The 27974-nt window shown below is 26.3% G+C and overlaps 1 protein-coding gene across 3 annotated transcripts in view; it reads right to left on the reverse strand.

Annotated features, from left to right (window-relative positions):
• Window positions 1–7987: 7987 nt before the first annotated feature.
• LOC136090256 (aryl hydrocarbon receptor nuclear translocator 2-like) overlaps window positions 7988–27974 on the reverse strand; it is a 98666-nt gene continuing 78679 nt past the window's right edge. For 2 of the 3 annotated variants that reach the window (XM_065816504.1, XM_065816503.1), the window contains 7 exons: window positions 24570–24769; window positions 20156–20262; window positions 14831–14981; window positions 13284–13420; window positions 12702–12730; window positions 12412–12544; window positions 7988–8800 (listed from right to left, as the gene is read on the reverse strand). In XM_065816504.1, coding sequence (XP_065672576.1) covers window positions 8433–8800; window positions 12412–12544; window positions 12702–12730; window positions 13284–13420; window positions 14831–14981; window positions 20156–20262; window positions 24570–24769 — 1125 coding nt within the window. In that variant the 3' untranslated portion in view covers window positions 7988–8432. Of the gene's footprint in view, window positions 8801–12204; window positions 12545–12701; window positions 12731–13283; window positions 13421–14830; window positions 14982–20155; window positions 20263–24569; window positions 24770–27974 lie in introns of all 3 variants that reach the window. The other variant, XM_065816502.1, reaches the window with a different exon arrangement.

Below are 27974 nucleotides of genomic sequence, written 5' to 3' on the forward strand. Positions count from 1 at the left end.
GATGACAAGATCATTTGATCTTCTGCAAGTCTCCGCGTTCTTATTTTATATGTAACAAAACTTGTAATTTTTTGTTTATATGCGTTCTTCTTTCATTTATTTTATTGTAATAGTTATTATGAAGAAATAAAAGAACAAAAAAAAAAAAAAAAAAAAAAAATAATTATATATATATATATAATTATTTTTTTTTATAGAGAGAGGCTACAAATTAAGGTTCGAAAAGGTAGGTTTAGCTCTCTAAAAAGCATAATATATTATATATAATATATGATGAATCATCATATTACATATAATGTATAATAAAATATTAAGTTAATAAAACACAAATCAGCATGCAAAGACTTAAACGCTCATTTAAAAAGAATCTTTTAAGTAAATCAACCCACAATCCAAAACTACTATTCAAATATATTAACAGCAAAATCTTTTTCTTTTTTTTTGTTCATTTAACAATATTTTCTGGTGAAAAATTTCGTTGTACATAATATATGAGAACACGGAAACTCGAAGAGGATCGTAAGATCCTGTTACCGAGAGCTGTTTAACAATACAAAAATAATAACCAATTATTTCAAAAAAATATAAAATGAGAAATAAATACCGTTTAAGAAAACCTGCATACAAATAAGATAAGGTATCTTAATTATAAAATACCGTTTAACAAAACAATAAAAAATAAAATCAAATATTTTAAATTACATTTAGATAACACTTTTAAAAGAGAAACGAGATCAGAAGAACTCGAAAATATTATCTATTAAGAAAATAACTTTTTTCAGTTTGTTTTTGAAAGTAGAAAAATTCCAACTTTGGGAAAAATCGAATTTTTTTTTTACTATTTGGTTTCACAAAAAAGCTCCGCGATAAGATATAAAAAACTTTCCAAAACTTGTATGTGAATAATGTTGATAAATAAAGTTGTCATTTCTTAAATCATATTTGTTAAAAATAATATAAAAAATATTTGTTAAAAATTACCATCCGAGCCCTAACATTCAATAATGAAGTTTAAATATAAAGAACCTGACCAAATAGTCAACATAATAAATAATTACTTTAAATCAATCTTTACCGACCCAGCTGGCACCGAACGTCTGCTGGACGTCTTGAGGACATCCTACGAATTTGTGACGTCCATAGGACGTTGTATAGATCTCCCGCGGACGTCTTTTGTTACTTTTTTTACTTTTTGTCATTCCTTTTTGAAACAATATTAAATAATATAATAACTGTGAAATTAATTTAAAAAAACTTCTTCAGCTAAATGAATATAAATCTTCAGGATTAAACATGTTAAAATCTATGGTACTAAAACGATGTGCACCTGTCTTTGGTTTACCGATCACTATGTTTTCTAAAAAAGATATCAATTAAATGAAAGTTGGCAGACATAACCCCAATATTCGAAAAAGGAAACTAATTGCTAGCAACTAGAGACTAAATTTATTAACCTCAATAGTCTCTAACGTACTCGAAAACATTGTATCCAAAACAAAATTTAAAACATTTTAAATTAAAAAAGGCATTGAAAAAAATCTTCTATTTATTAAAAAACAATTTTTTATACAATTTTAAAACTTTTGAGCCCTTTTAAAAATAAGTTTGCGAATTGATAATCAAAAAAAAAATAAAAAAATAAGGTGTTAAAAAGATGCGTGCGCAGAAAAAAATCCAATTTTCTTAAAACCGCATATCAAATTACCTAGCATTTTGTGGTGCATCACCTAACGTTTTAATTAACCGACTCAAAAAACTCTATAATAAATTTCATTGGTTTCATTTAAGAATTGAAAATTCGTTAAACATTAACGAATTAAAAAAATTACATAATGAACAAAAAATATAAAGTCAAGTCTATAATATATATATAGACTATATATATATATTATTATATTCTATAATATATATATAGTCAAGGCTATAATCCAAAAGAGGAAAGAAACGTCTTCAACGTTATCTTCATCAGATTCAAATTGAAGGTATTTTTTACTTCTCCTTTGACAAAATAAATTGACCATATTTGGTTTTGAACGAGTTTCACCTTGGCATGAAACTTTTCTGCTTGTAGAATTTAAAACATTACGGCAACACGAGCATTCTCGAAGCTTAGCACGGCTGTTTCGAAGTGAGCTTTACGGCTTCTTGTTATTTTTTTAAAAAAATCATTGTTTCTATAATAAAAGAGTGTTCCTAAAATTTTCATAACTTTGGAAATACTAGAGATAAAATTTTTCTGTAAAAAGATTATTAATACCATTACAATTTTGTATCTTATAACATTTAAGGAGTTAATCAAAACTTCCTTCGATTTTTAAATAAAAGGGGCAAATTATGAACATAGCTAAATTTCTATAACTTATTGTTACTTTTTATCAAAACAAAATACAAAAAAACATCTTTAGATATTTACTATCAAATATAAACAGTTAGACCATTATAAATTAAAAAAATTTACTTAGACTAAATGTGATATGAAACAGGGGTAATTAAAGATCAAAATCGCAAATTAATATTAGAGGAAATATTTTAATGTTTTCTGTTTTACGTCATTGCTTTAAAAACATAAACACTAACGCAAAAAAACTAGAGAAATTTGCAAAACACGACAAGTTTGAAAACATATTGCCTGACATAGCTAGAAGGTTTAGTTTTTTTTCTATTTATTAGATAAATACATACAGAATACAAATACTAAGTAATAATTAGGTACAATTACATGGTATTAAAAAAAAAAAGACAAAAAAAGTTATTCATAAATTTAGACGCACGATACATTAGGAGGCGTAATTATGAACCAATCAATATTTTGTGTATCCGCCTTTTGCGGATAGGGTTCAAATCAGGTGAGTATGGAGGCCACCGTATTGTCTTGATATTATTATCGTTGAACCACTTCTTTTTATAGTATGTAATATGTGCAGTAGCGCCATCTTGTTGAAGTTTCCATGGTTTATCATTGAGCATAAACAGGTCAATTGATGGAATTAGATTGTTTTCCAGTACTTCGACATAAATTCTGGAGTTGATTCTTCCGGTGTATCTTCGGCACATACCAACACCTTTGTAATTGAAGCATGACCAGATTCCTATCGAGCCTCCTCCACTTTGTACAGTCGGTCTAATGTACCTGGCGTAATACTTTTCGTGAGCCATTCTTTTGACTGTTTTGTTAGATTTGTGATTGATAAGCTCAAAGTTACTCTCATCACTCCACATAATGTTTTTCCATTGTTATATTGTCCAATACCTTCTTTCACGACACCATTTTAGTCTCCATTGTTTATCATATGGACGCAGGAGCGGTTTCTTCAAAGCAGATAGATGTATTTCGCGTTGTATTAATTTCTGTGGGCAATTCTTTGTAAATAATTCTTGTTAGCTCTGACAGCTCTAAAAAGGGCACTGTCGTCTTTTCTGGTGGTTGACAAGGGTCTACCTGGCCTCGTTTTCTCGCTGGCACCACCAGTGTGAAGAAAGTTTTGCTTCGTTGTCCGAATGCATTTCTCAGAAACTCCAAATAACCTGTCAATTACTCTATTACTTTTGGTTCCTTCTTTAATGTGAGCAATAACTTGTCATCTTTCACCTTGAGTGATACGTCTTTTGCCCATTTTTTGCGTCATTTTAGTGCAAAACTAACCTAACTTTTATTTATTTATTAAATAATGATTAACCAATTCCAGGTAAGTCATATTTATATAAGGTTTTTTGACAAAATTAATTAATTTAGGCCTATTAATGAGAAATATGGAAAAAAACTACTAATTAACTATCAATTAACAAGTTATAAGCCTTTTTTGATTGTGCGTCTAAATTTATGAATAAAATAAAATCAAGCTTATCAATTAACTTTTTTGTGTTAATTGGTATAGAATGAGTAATAAACATCCTGTAAAAAAAATTAAGGTACTCTATTATAGTGTTTCACTTCCTCTATTAAATTATATATCAAACATAGCGGTAGCACTTTTATTTTATTTTTATTTTAAGTATTTTCTTACATATATGTAAAAAAAAAATGAGTGCGTCTAAATTTATGAAAACCGCTGTATAAATTCAATGACCCTTAACAACATCTTTAGGAAGATATAACTACATCTGGTAATTTTTCCAATAACATCCGGAAGAACTTACTCCAGATGTAACTACACCTGAAAAAAACCATATATAAAACTACATCTGGTTAAAATAATGCATTTATATTTAATACTTTTTTTCAAATAAAACTACATCTAAAAAAAAAATTTATGTAACTTCATTTGGTTAATAAAATGCATTATAATTAATAATTTCATAAAAGTCTGTAGTTTTATTTAACATAATTGAAAAGATGTAACTACGTCTGTAGAACCCACAGATGTAGTTGCACAGATATTATTACAATTTGATAATTTAAAAGATGTAGCTACATCTGTAAAATCTCCAGATGTAGTTGCACAGGTGTTATTATACTTAGATAATTAAAAAAATGCAACTACATCTGTAGTAATCACATACTTTTTACAAAAATGTTATTTGGCATCAATGAAATGTCAGATGTTGTTGGACAGATGTTATTATACCTTAGTGTATTTACAGATGTTGTCGGCAGATGTAGTTGTACGCCATTATATTTACAGATCTTGTAAATATAATACCAATATAATGTAAATACTAAAATGCAATTAAGTACCAAAATGCATCAGTAAGTTTGCGAAAAACAAAAGTTGCGTATTTTCTTAGGTGATACAACGACAAAAGATTTATCTTGAACTATTGCGACTCTGTTTAATTTATAAAAAATTTATACTTTTCAGACAGTATTTTTTATCCTCTTTTAGAATCTGGTTTTAAAAAATTGTTTGGAATTGAACTTTTTGAGTAGTATTAATTCGAGTAAAATGACTTTTGTAGGGCATATTGGGAGCACAAGTTGTTTATATAATTTTTATATTATTATTAATTTATATTATTTTGTTATTTTATTTAAATTATTTTGTTAATTTATTTTATTTATATAACTATTATATTATTATTAATTTATATTATTTTACTACCATTTCGTGATGTTGTTTACAGCTTGATGATTTTATTTTAATCTAAAATAATATTTTTTTTTATTTAGAAAAGCAATTTTAGTAATAAATTAAAAGAAATTCTTATTTTTATAACTTAACTTTGATTATTATTAGTGTAAAAAAAGAAGGTAAGAAATAATATAAGAAAGATCAATCATCCAAAATAGGATGAAATGCAGTTTTAGCTGCAAGAAAAAAAGAACTCAGAGCTAGAAAAGCTACTGATACATATGGCATATTTAAGTTTGCTCTACATTGGCATATCTTATTGCTAACAAAGCAGCTTATCAAAAATATTGCCATGAGTTTCAGGACATTTTCTGTGTGATCCATAAAATATTTTGCTTTTTTTTTTAAGCTGTTATTTCTTTTATGTGGTGTATAGGTGTAAGGGACGTGAAGGGTGGGTAGAAACTTTTTGAGGTTTTGAGAATTTAATGTCTGAACATATTTAGAAGATAGATAGCCATTTTTCATCATTTTTAAAGCTTTACAATTGACGAATAATTGCTGCTTTTTAACTTTCCCGTTTTCCCCTATCCTCTTCTTTCCCCTATCTTCTTCTTTCCCCTATCCTCTTCTTTCCCCTATCTTCTTGCAAAATGTAAAAGTTTTGCTAGTCTAGAGTTTTGTTACTTTGGTTGTCGTTTTAGAAATTTTTTTTTGTTTTTTCATTTTATTATCAATAAAGTTTATCCGCAACATTTGTTTCTTAAGTGTCCCTATATACCCCCTCTACCCTATCATTTGTTTCTTAAGTGTCCCTATATACCCCCTCTACCCTACCATTTGTTTCTTAAGTGTCCCTATATACCCCCTCTACCCTATCATTTGTTTCTTAAGTTTCCCTATATACCCCCCTCTACTCTATCACTAAATTAATTCCTAGAAAACACTTGTTTGTAATGTTACTACAATTATAACTATTTTTAAATCTAGTTTGAAACTAAAAAATGCATAAATTACATTTAAATAGCCTCGAAATAATGCAAATATATAAGTTTTTAGAACAAGTCTGTCATTGCTATCTTATACAAACTTGTATATAAATTATTCAATAATATAATTTGATAGATTGCCTCCCCAAACCAAACCCTCAGTCAATGTAGCGGCACTCCTCGCATGATTCACCTATTTGTCAGTCAGCGTATGCACTCTTATTTATATGTTCTACTTATTTGTCAGTCGATGTATGTTCATGTATATATAGTATGTATGTTCATGTATATATAGTATGTATGTTCATGTATATATAGTATGTATGTTCATGTATATATATATATGTATGTTCATGTATATATATATGTATGTTCATGTATATATAGTATGTATGTTCATGTATATATAGTATGTATGTTCATGTATATATAGTATGTATGTTCATGTATATATAGTATGTATGTTCATGTATATATATATGTATGTTCATGTATATATATATGTATGTTCATGTATATATAGTATGTATGTTCATGTATATATAGTATGTATGTTCATGTATATATAGTATGTATGTTCATGTATATATAGTATGTATGTTCATGTATATATATGTATGTTCATGTATATATAGTATGTATGTTCATGTATATATATATATATATGTATGTTCATGTATATATATATGTATGTTCATGTATATATAGTATGTATGTTCATGTATATATAGTATGTATGTTCATGTATATATAGTATGTATGTTCATGTATATATAGTATGCATGTTCATGTATATATAGTATGCATGTTCATGTATATATAGTATGTATGTTCATGTATATATAGTATGTATGTTCATGTATATATAGTATGTATGTTCATGTATATATAGTATGTATGTTCATGTATATATAGTATGTATGTTCATGTATATATATATGTATGTTCATGTATATATATGTATGTTCATGTATATATAGTATGTATGTTCATGTATATATATATATATATGTATGTTCATGTATATATATATGTATGTTCATGTATATATAGTATGTATGTTCATGTATATATAGTATGTATGTTCATGTATATATAGTATGCATGTTCATGTATATATAGTATGTATGTTCATGTATATATAGTATGTATGTTCATGTATATATAGTATGTATGTTCATGTATATATAGTATGTATGTTCATGTATATATAGTATGTATGTTCATGTATATATAGTATGTATGTTCATGTATATATAGTATGTATGTTCATGTATATATATATGTATGTTCATGTATATATATGTATGTTCATGTATATATAGTATGCATGTTCATGTATATATAGTATGTATGTTCATGTATATATAGTATGTATGTTCATGTATATATAGTATGTATGTTCACTCCTTGCATGTTCTACCTATTTGTCAGTCGATTTATGAAAAATGAAAGTTTAAGGATTTGTTCGTAACATAATATGTATGTATAAATTATTTATATTATAAACAACTATTGCATTGATCCTGGGGGATTTTTTCTCAGGGGGATTTTTGCCCAGATGATTTTTTTATGCTACCATCGAAATAAACCACACAACAAAAAAACCAAAAAAACAAAAGAGGAAAATACAAATTATTAACTATGTTTTAATGACTTCTATACAGCGAGTTCCATTTATTTATAAAAACGATAGTGTAGAATCGGTCTTTAAATCATTTGCGACATTTTTACTTTTATAATTTTGATAAGTGTAGTTGTGAAATATTTTTCTACAGATATTTAAAACACAAAATTTTTGTAAATATTTTCAAATTTTTTATAAATATCTTTAATTAGAAGCTTAACAAAAACGAAAAAATGCTTTGAGATTTTATAGAAGGAAGCTATCAGACATCAAAACTAAATTTAAATAAAGTTTTCGGCAGCAGGAAACATAAATTACCCAATTAAAATAAAAACACAGGACTGAGAACAAATAAGAGATTACTTAACTAATACTTTATTTATAAACGTAAAAGAATAAGAAAATTTACACATCTTATATTTACGTATTTCTTAATAAAATTTCCTTATTACTTGTATATAAAACGTAAAAAATAAACATAAAACGACGTCAGAACATCGTAATAATACAAAGTGTAATTTCTTTATGAACTTTAAATCATTTTCAATGAAAACAATAGTTTTAGCAGCATATCATGATCTTATATTTTTTTTAAATACAGCTTTTAAACGCTTCATTTTAATTGCCAACCGTGAAAAAGTATAAAACTTTCACTAAATAAAATTATTGTCACTCTGTTTGACAGATAAAAAAACCAAAAACTTTTTCTTACATACTTTTGTTGCTGAGTAAATATTTGTAAATAAGGACACACAGCATTTATTAATAGATTATCACCACATTTTGTTGCTAAGCATTTGTCCAAAGTTAAGTCCAACCTGGGCTGTTCCAATAAAGCAAATTGGTTTCTGTATTATTTTCGTTTAATTGCTTATACAACTCACAGCGAGGCAATTTATCATTTTCTAATAATATAGAAGATTCATGTAGATTAGATAAGTTTGCATCACGTGTATTTATTATTTTATGAGAAGACAAATAATTATTGTCAAGTCCGTTGATTTCTTCATTTTTCAATTCTGGAGAAACTAATGAAGGAATTTCATTAGCGGTCATGTTATATTGTGATTGTACATGGAAAAGGTAAGAACACCCAGACGAAGGTGGCTTAGAATAGTTATTTTCCTGTTGTCGCTTACGCGCCATATTAGCTAAAATACCACTCGCTCGTATTTCTAAACAAATACAATAACAATTATCAAATTTACATTTATTATATATCAATTACAATTATCAAATTAACAAATACAAAGTACATCACAAACAAACATCATTATTAACACAAAAAAGTTTCTAGTCTTATTAGAAAAAGTGCACATGTCGCAATTAAAAAAACTTTAGAATTTTTTACTATTTACTTTTAAAATACAAACAAAAATTATTTTTATATAATCTTAAGGTAACTTCTAATTAAGACAAACTTTAAACCACATCATATTATGAGACATTAGCAAAAACTTAGCCAACATAAAATAGTGAAAAAATCAGGAGTCATTTGATTTTGTATATGTGCTATTGATTGTTGAAGAATTCACCACGAATTGTTTTTAAGCTTAAAATTGTTTAAGATTGTACTTATTAAAAATTTTATAAAAGCACTCAATGGAAAAAAATGGTGTATAAAAGCACTCAATGGAAAAATGACAAATTTTTTAATTGATGCTTGGTTTTTACAAGGTGTTGATGAGCTTACAAATTTTTAAAATTACAGAACTAATTTTACAATTGTTTTCAAAAATCTTCTTTAATGGTTTTTTCCGAAATTTAAATAATATACATACTTTATTTTAGTAAATTAACATTTAATTTATGAACTAAAAACAAATTTAAAATGATTAAGTGAAATGATAAAAAGCGAAAACAGGAAAAACAAAAAAAAAAAGAAAAAAAAAAACTAGCATAAAAAACAGTTTTTTAAAATTTTTGGTTTTTTAACCATCTAAACACAACACGATATTTAATAACTTTATCATGTTATCAATAAAATTTTATTGTTACAATATTTTATTATAATGTCCGGCAGCGGTGCCGTAAAACTCATTTAAGCAAGAGGTATGGTTCAAGAAGTCTGTTCCGAAATTACTATCAATATAATGACCATAAAACTAGAAGCCACAATGGTAAACTGAGAAGGCAATTTACAGGAAATATAAAATGAAATATAAAACATTATTTCACCAATATAGTGGTAAACGACTGGAACATCTTAAACAAGAAACAATAGTTGCAGTCAGTATCAATCAGTTCAAAAAACAATTTTTTATTTTTCTTAGCATTTTCGTTTCCAACAAGGCTGCATGCAACCACTATTAGAGTTGGAAGTTACTGGAAGAGAAAAGATGAAGTTTATAGAGCGAGATAACGATTGACAAATTATATGAATCAGGAAAGCAAAATAAAGGAAGCGAATTCCAAAGAACTGATGTTCAAGAAAAAAAACTAGATGTATTAGAGATTTTGGAGCATTTAGGAAAAGTCATAGTAAAAGGATAAGACTTAATTGAATGACGAATAACACAAGAATGAATTTTAGTAGATGGCACAATTTTAGTATTTGTAGAAAAGAGTAAGAGAAGCAACATTACAACGATATGATAATGGTTGGAGGTTGGCTGCAAGAGCAGGTCTAACTATGTTTACAATGCGTTTTTGCACCTTGTCTAAAAGAGAAAAGGCATAATTGAAAGATCTGCCCTAGATATCCAAAGTTAGAAAATGTCGAGCATGATAAAGACATGCAATCTTAGCAAATGCTAATTTTGCAATGGATTTGATATATGATATCCAAGAAAGATCAGAAGTAAGAGTTAATCCTAGAAGATGAAGGGTAGATGAATAAAAGAAGATCTAAAATTATTACGATAATGATTAGCTAAAAAAAGTTGAGTTTTATCTGAATTGACGTTCACCAGCCACTGTGAGCCCCATGCTGTCGCAGAAGTGAGATCCTTTTCAAGCTCAAATGCCCCTCCATGCAATCAGAGAGTGTTGGCTTCTTATCAAGACAAGAATAAATGGTAGTATCATCAGCAAACAATGCCACCTTAGATGTGAGAATATCTGGAAGATCGTTGATGTAAATTAAAAAGAGTATAGGGCCAAGGATTAGTTTTTGAGGAACCCCTGAAGTTACAGGATATGAAGAAGAGTGCTGCCCATCGAAGACAACTTTTATACTATGATTGGAAAGGAAGGATTTGATAATCTTAAAGGTGTTACCAGATACACCTTAAGAAGAAAGCTTATGGAGAAGACCAGCATGCCAAACTTTATCAAAAGCTTTTGAAATGTCAAGAGCGATAGCCTTAATCTCTCCACATTTATCTAATGCACAGTAAAACCTATCAGTTATTACTGTTACTAAATCAGCTGTAGAATAAGAAGATCAAAATCCATATTGGTGATCAGAAAGTAAGTTATTAGATTAAGTGTTTGTTAATTAAAAATTCAAAAACCTTGCTTTTGATACGAAGAAGACTAATGGGATGGTAGTTAGATGAGTCAGATCACTCTCCAGTATTTTTGAAAATAGGGATAGCAGATGCCGCTTTCCAGCATGCCGGAAAACAAGACTCTGATAGTTTTGAAAGTATAGACAACAGCTCCAGAGAACACTTCTGCAAGACTATAACAGGTATGTTGCCTGGACCACAAGCTGCAAAAGAGTCTAAGCAGAAAATTACTTTAGATACAGAAGCTGGAGTGATAAGAATGCCAAGCAATGGATCAACATGTTTGTTGGCTATATCAGGTAGAACGCAACTAGTGGAATCAAGAAATAATATTGATGAAAAGTTCTTAGTAAACAATTCAGCTTTGCCTTTAGGTGAGGTGACAAAATCTGATCCATACAAGAGAGGTGGAATAACAGATTTGCCCTTATTATTGACACTGTTAAAGGCTCTCCAAGAGTCTGAGAGCCTAATTTTTGAGATGAAATACAAGATTTCATGGCCTGAGAATAGTAGGCTTTGGCGTTAGACAAAACTTTTTTACAATGGTTTCTAGCAATAGTAAACAGACATTTTTTTTCTGGAGAACTGTTTTGCTGATAGATATGGAAGTAATGGTTTCGATTGAAAATTGCAGCAGCACAATATGAGGAAAACCATGGAGAAGAGTGAGGATGCACTTGTCGAGAGGAAATAAAAGATTCTATGATAGTCTGAATCTAAGAAGTTATGTAAGAAGCACATTTGTCAGCAGGAAGATGGAAGATTTCTGCCCAAGGGCCATCATGAAGAAAATCACAGAAAGAGTCCAAGTCAGCTCTAAGGTAGTTAATTGGATAAACTTTTTAAATTCTAACTTTTATTATGTCTGTGTTTCACAGCTGTTACAGTTACAAACTCAATAAAAGTTTGAACTCTTGAAGTGTACAGTTTGGACTCATCACTCTTGAAGTGTACAGTTTGGAATCACTCTGCTGTTACACTATATTACATTATATAATATAAACTAACTTTAAACATTTTTATTTTGGTTATATCAAATTTAAAAAAAAATGCGCAAACTTTTTTAAACTATATTATTTAATAAATTAAATACTAAAATATTCTCAAATAACTTTTCTACTTACTCTGTGTGGTGTTTTCATCACAAGTGGTGACATATTCATCACAAGTGGTGACATATTCATCACAAGTGGTGACATATTCATCACAAGTGGTGACATATTCATCACAAGTGGTGACATATTCATCACAAGTGGTGACACATTCATCACAAGTGGTGACATATTCATCACAAGTGGTGACATATTCATCACAAGTGGTGACATACTTACTCTGTGTGGTGTTTTCATCACAAGTGGTGACATATTCATCACAAGTGGGATCAACTAATTGCGATACAGTGCATTTTATACTAGATGGCTCAGAAATTCCTGAAAACCTTCGTTTCATTTTTAAAACTTGTGACTAAAAATTAAAAATAAATGTTTGACAAACAAAATCAAATATTGATGTGCATGATTAAGAAAGCAATTATTTTATTTGATATTCATTATTATATAATGAAGTCTCAGCTTTTAACATTATTTAAATTTCTATTAAATGTTTTCTTAATAAGCAATACCTCACATAAATTGTTATCTTTTTGAAAACCTAAAATGTAAACAACAATTCAAAGATTCAAATATAATTATTAATAACAGCATAAAATAATAATAATTATATAATTGTAATTAATAACAAAAACACAAACATAATTAATAACAAAACACACACATGATTAATAACAAAATGCACTCATAACTAATAACAAAAGGCACACATAATTAATAACAAAATGAACACATAATTAATGACAAATAAAGTATGCGTACATAAAATACAACACAAATACTTAATAACACAATAAAACTTATATAGTATAACTTACTTAGATATACTTAATTAACAGAATAAATAATGCTAAGAAAAATATTGCAATAATAAACTTGGGATTTCAGATCAATGCTAATAAGTTATTTTGAAAAAATTTACTTGAAACATTCTATAATTAAGTTCAAATAAAAAGAACTTTATTACAGAAAGCCTGACCACAGCAACTGGCCTGACTGACTACAATAAATTTAGTTTGTAAAAAAGGGTCTTAAAGTAGATTAATTATTTCATGTAAGAAAATAGCAAAATAAGAAAGTATTGAAAATATTACCATGATGTGATGAATGTATACTGAATCCAGGCTTTTCTTGAATAATAGATGTGTTTGAAAACTTATTTGTTGGATCTTTTGCAGATAAATACTTTAATGGATTATCAGGTGTCCGGTTGACAGGTGCTTGAATATCCCTATACAAATATGATATCCCTATATATAAATATGCACGCAAAATTTATCAAGCTTTAAAGGTTTTGCTTTATTTTTGACAATTCATTTTATGGTAAAATACAAATTAAAAAAATAATTTTTAGCTCAGTTTTTTTCAAAACTATTCAAAGTTTATTCTTAACAGATTGTATCAGTATTAGATTATATCAATCATTTGTTGGAGATAAAAAATATTAAAGTCTTATAGATCTAACATTTAACTCTAAAACAACCAGCATATAACTAGGAATAATTTTTTTAATGACCAGTAAGCCTATTTAGTAAGCTTGGACTACTAGGCTTGCTGAAACACTTCATTTTTCTATTTTGATTTTATTTGTATCTATAATACATATTTTTATATTTGTACATTATACATTAAAATGACAAATTATTACTTTAAGTATTTACAAAGAAATACCCAAAGTTTAAGATTTATGTTCTTTTTTATCTTTCTTTTCTATTTCTATATTAATATCCATATATATTTTTTTAAATATCAATTTTTCTCTCTGTCTACTTTTAAAACTTTTAACAGCATCTTTTCATACAGTGAAATCGATCTTCTGCTTATTGTTAAAAAAGACACTAATTATGATATAACCAGCAATTGTTGTTGCAGCCTGTTTCTGGTAAAAGGGTTGATTCAGATATCTCATTTAAGTTTAAATCTAATGTTGTTAGTAATTAATTGTTGTTAGTAATTAACTGTTAGTAATTAGTTGTTGTTAGTAATTAATTGATGTTAGTAACGAATTGTTGTTAGTAATTAATTGTTGTTAGTAATTAATTGGTTAATATAGATGTTCTTTAATCTTTTATATCTTCTTCCTGAGAATTTATATTTTCTTAATTAAAGGTCATAAAAAGTATGCTGGGTGCCTGAAGAAGCAAAATTATATAAAAATTTCAAAAATAATCATAAATAAAAAACATTGAGAAAAAAAAATTTTAATATTTTTATTTTGTAAAAATGCACATTTTTATTTTTAGTTAAAAAATGTAATTTTTTATTTTAATTTAATTTAATTTATATTTAGGCAGTGAAATTAAAAATAATTTTTTTTCAATAAAATAATGACTTGAAATTTTTATAAAATTTTTTTAAAATTCAACATCATTTACTCCAAAACAGAAATCTTGGCAAACAAGGTTGCTGTGCGGAGAAACAAGTTGAGCACAGTTTTACCAGGAACGTGGTGGGGATCAAACTCGGAACTTCTTGCTTATGAGGCAAGCACTCTACCACTTCACCACTACCACTTTATTATAGTATTATATAAGTATTATTGTTTATAATATATATAGCTTACTTAATAACAATATTATTGCATATAATATATCCAGCTTACTTAATAGAAGCATTATTACATATAACATATTCAGCTTACTTAATAACAGTATTATTGCATATAATATATTCAGCTTCATCTGTATAAGGATTTTGAAAACTGCAACAACTCGACCGAACAAGGATAGGCTCTCCATTTAGATGCTTGAAATGAAATCGAACTGATAATGGTTGCCCTTTAAGTTTTATTACTAAAATAAATTAAATAAGCAAATGAAATCAATCATTAAATATTTAAAATAACTTTGAAACTTTAATTATTTTTTAAATAAATTTTGAATTTTAAAACATGTATTTTTTTCATCAATTTTCGTAATTTTTTCTACTTAAAAACTATCACTCATATCATTTATAAAAGTCCTTTGTAAAAAACAAAATTTTTGTATATTAAAGATTTATTGTTTACGGACATTGTTATTTTAAGTCATTTTTGTCATCATTACTTCAATAAAAAATATTTCAAATATTTAAAAACTGAAAAACTTATTTTGGAATAGAGTCTGAAACTAATTTTAGAGGCTGTTTATATGAGAATTTTATATGAGGCGGGCTACCCTGGTTAGCTGGGCTGATTAGAAAAATAATAACATAAAAAAATGTTTACACTGGAATTTTAATTTAAATTTGAATTACGCATTTTTATTTAATTGGTTGTTTTAAAAACAATCTGGAATGTTTTTGAATGAATAAAAGAATTAGCAACCCTTGGAATGAGGAAAAATGAGATCGGCAATAATTTGCCAACTTCAATCTATTTGAGGTCAGCATCAGGTTGGCAAAAATTATTTGATACAAAGGTCTAAAACCATAAAACATTAAAACGAGGTCGGCAATTTTTTGCCGATTTCAAATACTTTCAGGTCGGCAGTTAGGTCGGCATTGCCGAATGCCGACCCTAATTCTGAGGGTTGAATTAGTGTGATTTATTTTATCCAATCAGCTATATTCATAGGCTAGGCTGGCTCACTTCTGTTTATATAGAAAAAATCAGGCAAGATCTCAGTTATATGGGCTAGCCCATTTCTCATGTAAACAAGATTAATTTTTATTGGTAAATATTAAAATGAGATCTGGTTCAAGTGAGCCAGCCCAGCTAACCAGGCTAGCCCATTTCATATAAACAGCCCCTTAATAAAATTAAAAAAATAGGAGAGTAACTTTAGCCTGTAAACTAAAAAAATAGTTTAGATTAGTTTATAATTATCATATATTTTAAAATTTTAAGTCCATAAATCTTTTATGCCCATATATATATATATATATATATATATATATATATATATTTATATGTGTGTGTATATATACATATATATATATATATATATATATATATATATATATATATATATATATATATATATATATATATATATATATATATATATACTACCATCCATCATTATTCAAATGGTCATACTTTTTGATATAAGATATCAAAGTTTTACTTACCATTGGAGAAAAACTGAAAACAAAATCTACCTGAGCTACATGTTGTCTTATATTATTGTCTGTTGCCTATATATTAGGTTTAAAAGAAAATCAATACAAAGTCCTATCAGATTATTTTATAATTTATGTCTATTAATTGCCCTTAGCAACAATAACCGCCATACGTATTCTTGACATTCTACTTAATAATTTATTCAACTTGTTGAAGTCAATTTTATGCAACTAACTAATAAGTTTTTTTCACATCTTATGCTTCATTAAACATAATTTTTTGACATTACTTTTAACTCATCCCATTAAAATCCGATGGGAGAGAGATCTTAAGGAGAGGCTTTAATTTAGGCCTTTAGTCATTTTCTTTTAAAACAATAAATGGTTTCCCATTAACCCAACTTTCCAAAGGTATAGCATGACTTTTTAAGTGTCCAAGTAAACTACTTTTGTTATTATTCTCTCTGTTTTTACAATGTTACCTGTGGCATTCCAAACAAAAACAGCATCACATTTAAACACTAGATCCCACCATGTTTTACAGTCGATAATACACACTATTTTATCATACATTCAACAATTTTTTTTCAGACAATCTTTTTTTGAAACTAAAGATTTAAAACTTTGACACTTTGATCCACGTTTACAGTCATTAATAGTCCATATTATATATGTAGCTTTGTCCGCTTTAGCATTTTTATTATTCTTATAATTTTGATTAAAGCATTTTAATCAAAATACTTTTAATTCTTTTTAAATTATCAGAATTAGTGCAAAAATAAACATAAAAAGTAGTCAAATAAAAAAAAAAACATTCAAAAAAAAAGTTAATATTATTCAAATAATTATTAACAGTAGTGTGTGTGTGTGTATATATATATATATATATATATATATATATATATATATATATATATATATATATATCCACACCACGACCCTGTTAGTCCCGCGCTCAACTTGTTTCTCCGCGCAGCGGCCTTGTTCGTCAAGGTTCGTGTTTCGGAGTTATAGAGTTGAGAGAGGGTTATAACCACAATTAATTAGCCTCCTTATCTGTAGTGGCCTTCTGGGCCTTGGGGAGGTGAAATAACAACAACAAAAAAAAAAATATATATATATATATTTTTATATATATATATGTTTGTGTATATAAATATACATATACATATAAATATATATATATATATATAGGCATATATGTATAAATATATATATATATATATATAGGCATATATGTATAAATATACATATATATATATATATATATATATATATATATATATATATATATATATATATATATATATATATATATATATATATATATAAGTACATAAATATATCAGGCCTTGTTTTAAAGTGTTAACGCTTTAAGCAATTTTTCGTAAGCAGTAAGCGATTTCGGTTAAGTGACTTTTTATCATTTTTTATTTTTTTAATTATTTAATAAGCGGTAAGATAAAAAAAGTAATTGATTTAAAAAAAAAGTCACATTAAATTTTTATTTTGTTCTTATTTTATTGTAATGATATATATATATATATATATATATATATATACATAATATGATATATATATACATAATATATGTATATATATATATTATGTATATATATATCATATTATGTATATGTATATATATATCATATATATATATATATATATATATATATATATATATATATATATATATATATATATATATATATATATATATACATAAATATATCAGGCCTTGTTTTAAAGCGTTAATTCTTTAAGCAATTTTACGTAAGCAGTAAGCGATTTCGGTTAAGCGACTTTTAATCGTTTTTTAACTTTTTAATTATTTAATAAGCGGTAAGATAAAAAAAGTAATTGATTTTAAAAAAAAGTCACATTAAATTTTGAATGATGTTTATGTAAAAATATTTGTTACAAAAGTTTGAATGAATGACAATTATGTTTGACATAAGCCCTATTTACTAATGAAAAAACATCAAATAAAATTAAAAGTTTATTTTTATTTTATTGTAATGATTGATTTTTAAAGCTTGAAGCAAAGATCATAAAAGCATAATTTAATTCTGAAAAAATATGTATGATTTAATTTAAAACTAATTTAATAAAAATATATAGTTTTATTCTGGTAAAAAAATATATAATTTAATTTAGATTTAAAAAAAATATAATTCAATTCAGATTTATAAAATATGTTTAAGTTTACTAAGATTAAAGTTAATGCTTGGGTTTAACTTAACTGTCAAATTTATTTAAAAGTATTTGTAAATTTTATTAAATATTAAAATTTTATTTGTTTTAAAAGAAAAATTTGCTCATTTTTATAGCAATTGTTTTTTTGGTTTTCCTTCCTAAACATTTTTTTACTCAAAATCAAATTTTAAATAAACAGCAGCATCAAAAATTTGCACAAAACTTTTTTTTTATATCACAAGTCAAATCGCAGCGATTATTTTTTAATAAACGATATATACAGCGATATAATTTTAATAATAAAATAATAAACTAATAAACTTTTAATAAATAAAGCAAATAAAGTGATGTAATTTTTTTATTTCTCACTTGCTAATTTTTTTTAAATAAAAAATCATTTGTAGTTGCAATACCGCAATTAGAAATTTAAGTAGTTAAAAAATAAAAAAATGAAGAGAATTTTATGACCTCAAATATCGGGTTAAGCTAATGCATTAACAATTTTTAATTTAAAACAAGGCCTGAAGATATATATATATATATATATATATATATATATATATATATATATATATATATATATATATATATATATATATAGATCTTCTATAGTGTATTTAGATAAACATTTGCTCATTTGATTTGCTTATCTTTAAAGCATACAGCGTTTTCAGAAGAAGAAGAAAAAAATGAAGAATAATGAAAGAAAAGAGTGCTGCCCCATCCCAAACCCTCAGTTGATGTAGCAGCACTTCGCTGTGAGTCAGGCTATTTTTCAGTCAATGTATGTACTGAAGCCCCCGGCGGCAGGCTATTTCAATGTGACGTCAGAGTGCTAATCTAAACAAGCAATTTAATTTATATATATATATATATATATATATATATATATATATATATATATATATATATATATTAAATTGCTTGTTTAGATTAGCACTCTGATATATATATATATATATATATATATATATATATATATATATATATATATATATATATATATATATATATATATATATATATATATTATATTATATATAATATATTTAAATATATATAAGGATGTCCCAAAAAACAACATTTTTGAAAAATATATGCTGCCACCCCGTTAATGTGTTATATATGATAAAAAAAAAACAAATTTTGAATAAAAAATATTTTTAGAGGCCCCCCAAAACCATTGAACATTTAATGAGATCTATATATTATCAATAAAAAAAAAGTTCTTTAAAAGTTGACCCATGTTGGGTATCAAATGAAGCCAAATCATATGAAAATTTCAAAAATTGTAATTATACTATAGAAAACTTAGTTAATAAACTTTATTTTTTATGCTGTTAAAACTAACATATTTATTCTTATATAATAAATTTATCATTTAAAAAATTTTCATTTAGTTTTACTTCATTTAAGACCCAACTTGATACACTTTAAAATAATTTTTTTTTGGTAATATTTTGAACTTGTTATATGTTCAAGGGTCTTGTGGACCCCTTTTTTTATCATATAGAACACATTAAAGGGGTCTCAGCATATATATTTCGAAAATGTTGTTTTTTGGAACAGCCTAATATCTACATATATACATACACACACACACATATATACATATATATATATATATATATATATATATATATATATATATATATATATATATATATATTTATATATATAAATATAATATAAACAATAAACTTACCTTAAAAAAGAAAAAAAAACTCACCTTGATCATAATTCTCAGACATGTATTTGGCATCCTCATGAAGATAAAAATCAAAACATAGCTTTCCCAGTAAATCTATAGGACGATATCCAAGAACATCAGTGACCCTTAAAAAATATTTTTTAAGTAGAAAAACTTTGTTTAAATAACTTCAATAAAAATAGATAAATATGTTATAATCTTTGATGGTTTTAATGTTGAATAAAAACAACCACTGTATAAATAGAGAAATTGTTATCTGTGAAACTAATATATTTATGTAATGTTTTTAACTAAATATAACTATAGACATAGTTCTGCTTTTTTTTGTTGCAAATTTGAACACTGGTTAACAAAATTTTGTAATAAGAAAAGTTCTTACTAATTTTGAACTACTAACATAACCTCATTTTATTGCCGTTTGTTATTATCTTATTTACTTTGATTTCATCAGGCCTTGTTTTTGTGTTATAGCTGCTAACCACAAAATTGATAACAAAAGATTTTGTTTCCAGAATTCAGAGAATTTATTTGTTTGAAGAGAACAGTGTTTTCTTCTGTTTTCTGAGTTAAAAACACAAGCAAACACTATGCTATCCTAACAAGTTTTGTTAATTTTGCGGTGACAATACTTTTAAAAATCAGAGAAGGATTGCAACATCATTAATAACTAAGTTATATTAGAGTATTTTAATTTTGCCATCAGACAACAAGAGAAAAATTGGGTTTTAAACAACTGTTATGTTACAGGTGTAGGTCTTCTTACTGGATGGCCAAGAAGATCTTGATCTAAGCAATTTTGCACTCTCTCAACTCAACTGATTGTTATTTTTGTTTTACTGGAACAAAAAGTAAAAATAAGTATTCTGACCTGCTATTAGCTAAAAGACCAACCTCTCATAGTGATAATAAGTGACTGAGGTTTAAATTTGACCGGAGTCGAGTTTGATAAAAAAAAGCCAGGACTAGGTTTGTGACCAGAGCTGCATAAACACGGAAACATCCAAAACTATATTTTTAAAATTCATTTTAATCATCATCATTAAGCTTTGGCCATTTTATGCTGTTTTTCTAATATAAAAAATCTCACACATTTTCTTTTCATAACTAAAACTTGTTCAAACAATATGTAATGCACTCTCTTCAAGTTTTCTTACTTCTATCTCTACCACTTTCTTCTCAAGCTACTACTTCTCTACATACTGACACCCAAACCACTTTAGTCTTCTCTTACAAACATTGTTTGATACAATGTTTTTCTAATCTCTCTCTATAATTATGGTGTCTTTTCTTAAAATCGATCTGTGAGCCATGTCACAGATCGATTTTATCATACTAAAGTTTATACAAATATGTAAAGATAATGTATACCATTGTAAATACTAATATTTATACAAATATGTAAAGATATCATCTTTTGTCTGGAAGAGAAAGAGAAAAAAGAGAAAAAGCCAGCATCTAAAAAAAAAAAGCAAATTTATTTATTTATATTTGCATAAATGTACCTCTTACCTCACCTGCTAGATCCAAGCAGGTATGAAAGCCAATAAAAGACTTAAAACCAAAAAGAATTTCTTCTCTTTGGTTTTAAGTCAAGCCTCATTCTACTCCACATTTTGCACCTTCTTGTGCAGTTGCTATATTAAACCGGTGTCATTTTTTTCTTCTTTTTTACAAGAACATCCCCTTTGAGAAAAAAAGTCTTTTTATGATTGCAATAAGTTAATGTAAAAAGGCCCGGTCTAGTACTAAGCTTCATTATTCTCAGTTTACTAAATCTAGTATCTTATCTCAGATGTTATGTTCTAGAGACTTTTGGAAAATCTTTAACAGTGTCATTAACTAAAAAAACTCAAACACTTCATCTCTTATTCATTGGTTTGATTTTATTGCTTCTCCACTGAATAAGCATAGTTAATGGCAAAGAATTTTTTCTATAATTTAACTTTTGAATCTAATAGCCATACTTTGCTGTCATTCCAGTTAAACAGGTTAACTCATTGTTAGACATCCGATTCACTTCGGCTTCCAATGCTAAAGTCAATTCTCAATTAAACTCTCCTATGGCTTATGGTTCAAACAACATTTCCATCATAATCTTATAAAAGTGTTCTCCAGAACTCTCTTCAACACTCGCTAAACTATTATTAAGTTCTAAACAAGTGGTTTCAATATTTAAAAACTCTAGAAAATACTCTGACCTCTGTTATTATTCTACAATTAGTCTTCTATCTAGAATTAGTTTCATCATGTAAAAGTTTTAAGATTATTAAAAAATTTCTTTCTAATCACTGTATTAAAGTCATTCTTGAAGGCCTACACTCTTCTTCATTTCCAGTAACTTTAGGAGTACTGTAAGGCTCTATCTTTGCTCCTGTATTGTTTCTTATCTACAATAAAAAACCTCCTGATAACCTTACATCTAAAGTGGCTCTATTTGCTGACAACTTAACTTTATATTATTATCTTGACAAAAAGTCATCACTTTTTGATTGCTTAGAAAAAGCAGCTGATCTTTAATCTGATCACTCTTCAGTAACAGCTCAGAGAAAGCAACCGCTTCTGGATTTTAACTCCAATAAAACTCAGTTATTTACTGCACACAACTATCGCAATATTGTTGAAATTCCTATAATGACAAATAAAAACCTGCTCTCTCTCAGACAAGATACAAAAGCACATTGTAAATATAGATCGACCTTCTTTCTCTGCCAAGCTTAAGCCAATCTCTCATCATTATAAGGTTAAATCTCTTTTTTTCTTTCTATAAATACTTTCATGATAGCTGCTCAAACAAGCTATCATCTTTAGTTCAATCAATTAAAACTCATTCTCACTTTGCTTGTCATTCAGCAAAGCCTCATCCTTGAACTGTATCTATCCCTCCAAGGCTATAAAATTTTTTATTCATTTAATTTATTTTGTTGCACATCAATTGAATCTCAAAACTATTACCCACCTTCATGTTTTCCTGACTCATACAATCTACAATTTTTAAGTCTTCAGTTAACTATTTCCTTTTTCTTACACCATATCCTTTGTTTTCTAGTAACTCATAATTTATTAATGGTTGCTTACAACCTTGTCAGAAGTGAATTAGTTTAAAAATATATATTTGTACCAGTGTCTAATAAATAATAAATGTACGCATAAATTTATAATATGTAAAGTAATATAAATTTTTTCTTAGCTCTGCTATCAACCTCTGCTAAATCTTAGAATTTTGCCAAGGCCAGGTTTGTAAAAAGTCCAACTTTTTGCCAGGGCTGGGACCCTGATCACTTAATACACAGTGAAGAACTACCTATACCAGAACCACACCTTGAAGTCCCAATTTGGTCCATTGAAAAGAAACAATCAAAAACAAGACATTAGATTTTCAAGAAGATTCCTTTTCTAATAAGTCATATCTTCTATCTTTTCGATTAAGTCATATCTACTATCTTTTCTAATAATTCATATCTACTATCTTTTCAAATAAGTCATATCTACTATCTCAAGGAGATCTCAAAAATTCAGTGACTTTTTCCCAACAACAGGCAGAACTATTAGGCTCTTGATTAAAGAATTTATTCTGACCAAAAACAAAAGTATATTACTTTTGCAATCAAGACATAAAGTGCTAACAGATTTTTTTAACAAGGCAATCAACTGGTATTTTATTTGTGGCATATTGACTGTCTTGGGTATAGGATATAAAGAAGTGGGGCGTTTATTGATATTTCAAAAATAGGTTTAAAAGCTGTTATTTTATTGGCAATAAACTTCCCTCTAAACTTATCATTAGGTAATGCTTTCAGCATGAAAGAATATTTTGAAATTATTAAATTTATCTTCAATAAAAAATTCAATGAACACAATTGCAAAGTTTGTACAGAAAATGATTGATATTATTTTTGAAAACTTTTGAACTGTCTAATAAGTTAATTTAATAGATGAAAATAAAACATAACTAGACGAAAGTTGTCATGTTACATCCAAAAAGTGTTTTTTTGTTGACTAATGAAATTAACTTCATTTTTTAATTTTCTAATAAATTATAGATAATTTAAATAAAAATATTTTTAACAAGTTTAATTATAACAAAAAAAAAAATTAATTATAACTAAAGTAAATAAATAAAGCCAATTTGTTATATTGGAGATTGGATTAATTGGTGGGTCAGAATAGAAAATAAGTGCAAGTAAAGTGTGCCTGGGTCAAGTATAGAAACTTATCTCCTTACTTATAGAAACTTATCTTCTAACAGCAAGAGATGAATCATAAAAGATTAAAGTTAAACAACATATGCATCCAGATTGGTATAATGTATGATAGTGAAACATAAGAAATGAAGGTTAAAGTTGCAACTTAAAACAGATAATGATCAGACAGATTTTTAACTTTTTTTTACTTAAATTTTTTTTCACTTTAATTTAACAAATTTTAAATTTACCTTTGATCAATAAAACTAAATCGTCCATCCAAAGTTTGCCTTGTTATAAACTCACATGGAGAGGAAGAGTCTAATATATCTTTACTAGTTGGCATACTAGTTGGTTGTAACCTACCAATAGCAATTAAACAAAGAAAATCTTCTTTACTTTTTTGCTCTGCATTACATGATAAATCGCTCAGTATTCCATCTTCAATATTCTAATTTAGAATAACTATTAATAACTATTAATAACTATTAATGATTTTTAACAATAAAAAAAAATTGTTATACAGCATATTAAAAACAATTTCATCAAAATTTTTGTTAGATATGAAATCAGAAACATTTTCAAGCAACAAATTTTGTTAGATACGAATAGAATTATTTTAAATTAAGTTAAAAATAAAAACACTTAATAAACTAGTTTGCTAATTTAGAAATAAAAAATATAATAAATATATAAATATAAAATAACTAGTAAATCAAAAAAAAATTCTTTTTTCAAATCCATGCTTTATGCAAGCAGAATTCTATTGGGCCTAGAAATTCTTTTTTTGTTATCTTTTGTAGAAGGAAAAATTACTGTTACGTTTTTAAATTTTTTTTTTATTAATTCAGTGTTCTTATGGGGAAATACAAATTAAATTTTTGTTAACTTAACTTTTTTTGGTCAAATTTTTCCATTTCCTTGTATTGTCATCGAAAATGATTAAGTGTGCAAAATTTGAGCAAAATTGGTTGAGAAAAAAGCTTTCAAAAATTGATTTCAAATTTTGTGGCACACAAACATATATATATAGAAAGTAACCTTATATAAAGCATGGAAGAAAAAGTAGCGCGTTTTAAATTTTTGTTTTTTAACTTAATAACTTAAGACTTAAAAAACAATAGGTTTTGAATCGCTGCGCTTTAATGTCTTCAAAACTGCAAATAATTTGCAAATCAATGATTTTTGTGACATAATACGCAATTCATATCAAATAAATAAAATGTATGGGGAAATACAAATTAAATTTTTGTTAACTTAACTTTTTTGGTCAAATTTTTCCATTTCCTTGTATTGTCATCGAAAATGATTAAGTGTGAGAAACTTGAGCAAAATTGGTTGAGAAAAAAGCTTTCAAAAATTGATTTCAAATTTTGTGGCACACAAACATATATATATAGAAAGTAACCTCATATAAACCATGGAATAAATAAATTTTAACTAATTCTACCAAGCATTATAAAATTATTTTTATTTATATTTATAGCATTATAAATATATAATTAAATTAAAAGATTATAATGTGATAATAATATATTTTACCAATTTATATTTTAAATAATATAAAACATATTTTAAATAATATTTTACTACTCAATTAATTGCCAAAAGAAAGAAAGAAGGAGAAGGGAAGGAGGGAAGGTTGTAGTAATTCTTTTGGCATAACTACAGATAACCTATTTTGACGCTCCCGTATTCATTATTGTAGACTGATGTAATAATTTAGTTCCCTTCCTCTTATATTATCATCACAAAGCTACTAATTTCATATTTTATGATAAAAAAAGCATTGCCACATGAAATTTGTAAAACTATTATAACAGCAGTAGCCACACACCCGATTTTAAAAAAAGCTTGCTAATTTGACTATTTTCCTTCTTATTCACCAAAATTATTAAATTGTTCAGATGTAATCAAAAAAGTTGCTAATAGCAACTTCTGTTTAAGTTACTAACAGCAACTTCTGTTTAAGTTAACAGTTTGTAAGAAAACAAAAAGATACATGTAAAAAGATTTGCGAATTGTACAAAATTATAATTTTCTGCAAAAGCCTGTGCTATAAATTAGGATATAAAATCATGGTGAACTATTTTTTTCTTTTGTTTTCTTAATTCATAGATTTTTAAATAAAAAATAAAGAAAATATAACTTTTTTTAAAGTCTTTTAAGGCTTTAAAAAATTGACACACCTAAAACAAAACAAAAAAACTAATACAGCAAGCACTGTAAAAACTATTCTATAACTAATATTCCAAAAACTTTTTATGTTTAAAATTTCAGGCAAACTTATATTACTGCAGTCGTATTTACTTCACTTTGTTAAACCCTGCAATAAGTTATCGGCTGGTTAAAAGTAAAACTATAGGATAAAATAAACTCATATTCCTATGTCTCCGTTTGGTTAACAACAGGAATAAATTTAGTTATCACAAGGCTGTTAACGCCAAAATCTAACCCTGCTATACCCTATAGTTAAAACTGCTATCGGAGGAATTTTCTATAATATTGAGAAAAATAGAAAACAAATATCCAATTAAAACAAGTGTAAACAAATAAGTTTAGTTTTATAATAAATAAGCTATAATATATACTATATCAAATTTATATGATCTATCCATTAATTGTAAAAAAAAAAAAATTATTTATATAAAATTATACATTTTATATATTATATTTATACACTAATTAAATTTTAAAATAAATTATGAAAAATATAAAAAAAAATAAAAAAATGTTATTATAAAATGAAATATATTTTGCATTTGATTTTAATGCACACACTATTACGAGAAAATATGAATGTTAAATACATGCGTATCTGTATAACATTTATGTGTTTATTTATTATATATATATATATATATATATATATATATATATATATATATATATATATATATATATATATATATATATATATATACACACACACACACATACATTTACACACACACATACATTTACACACACACATAAATAAAACAACAAAAATACATAAACAAAGCATCAAAAATACAAAAAGAAAAAGCAAAAACAAATAAACAGAAAACACATGATTTTTGTATAATATGAGATCAAGTTTTGAATAAAGAAATTCTTAGTTTTTATTTAATCATCTGATAGTTCATCTAGTAGATCATTATTAGTTTCATCATGTTCCCAACTGTCAAAAAACTCAGGCGCTGAAGTAAATATCTTAAGGACCTGAAGATCTTTGTATTTGGCTGCGAAAATATAAATTTTTTTTCTGATATAGTTTTACAGGTTCAACAATACTAACAGCTTTATTTGAACGCCTAGGGTCAGACAAAATAGTGGTATTAATTTTAGAAATCACTCGCTGCAATTTACCAATTAAACAATATCCTTGTCTGTTGGCATCGCAATTTTTATATGCGATGAGAAAAACTGCACCAAAACAAGTTAACAGAGATGGCTAACGGAGAAATTTAAACTGAAAAAATTATCTGAGCGGTTAATATACGTGGCAGGATTAGAATAGTATTTATTTCTCTCTGTTTTAAAACTGGTCATTTAAAGTTTTTTTCTTAATTTAATTTCTCTGTTTAACAGAAGTTTAAGAGAAGTGAATACAGCTGTTCATCATTTACTTGTTTTATTTATTTATTTTCATAATAACTCTTTTTAAACTTTTA

This window comes from Hydra vulgaris, chromosome 13 (genome assembly GCF_038396675.1).
Source record: "Hydra vulgaris chromosome 13, alternate assembly HydraT2T_AEP".
NCBI lineage: Eukaryota > Metazoa > Cnidaria > Hydrozoa > Anthoathecata > Hydridae > Hydra > Hydra vulgaris.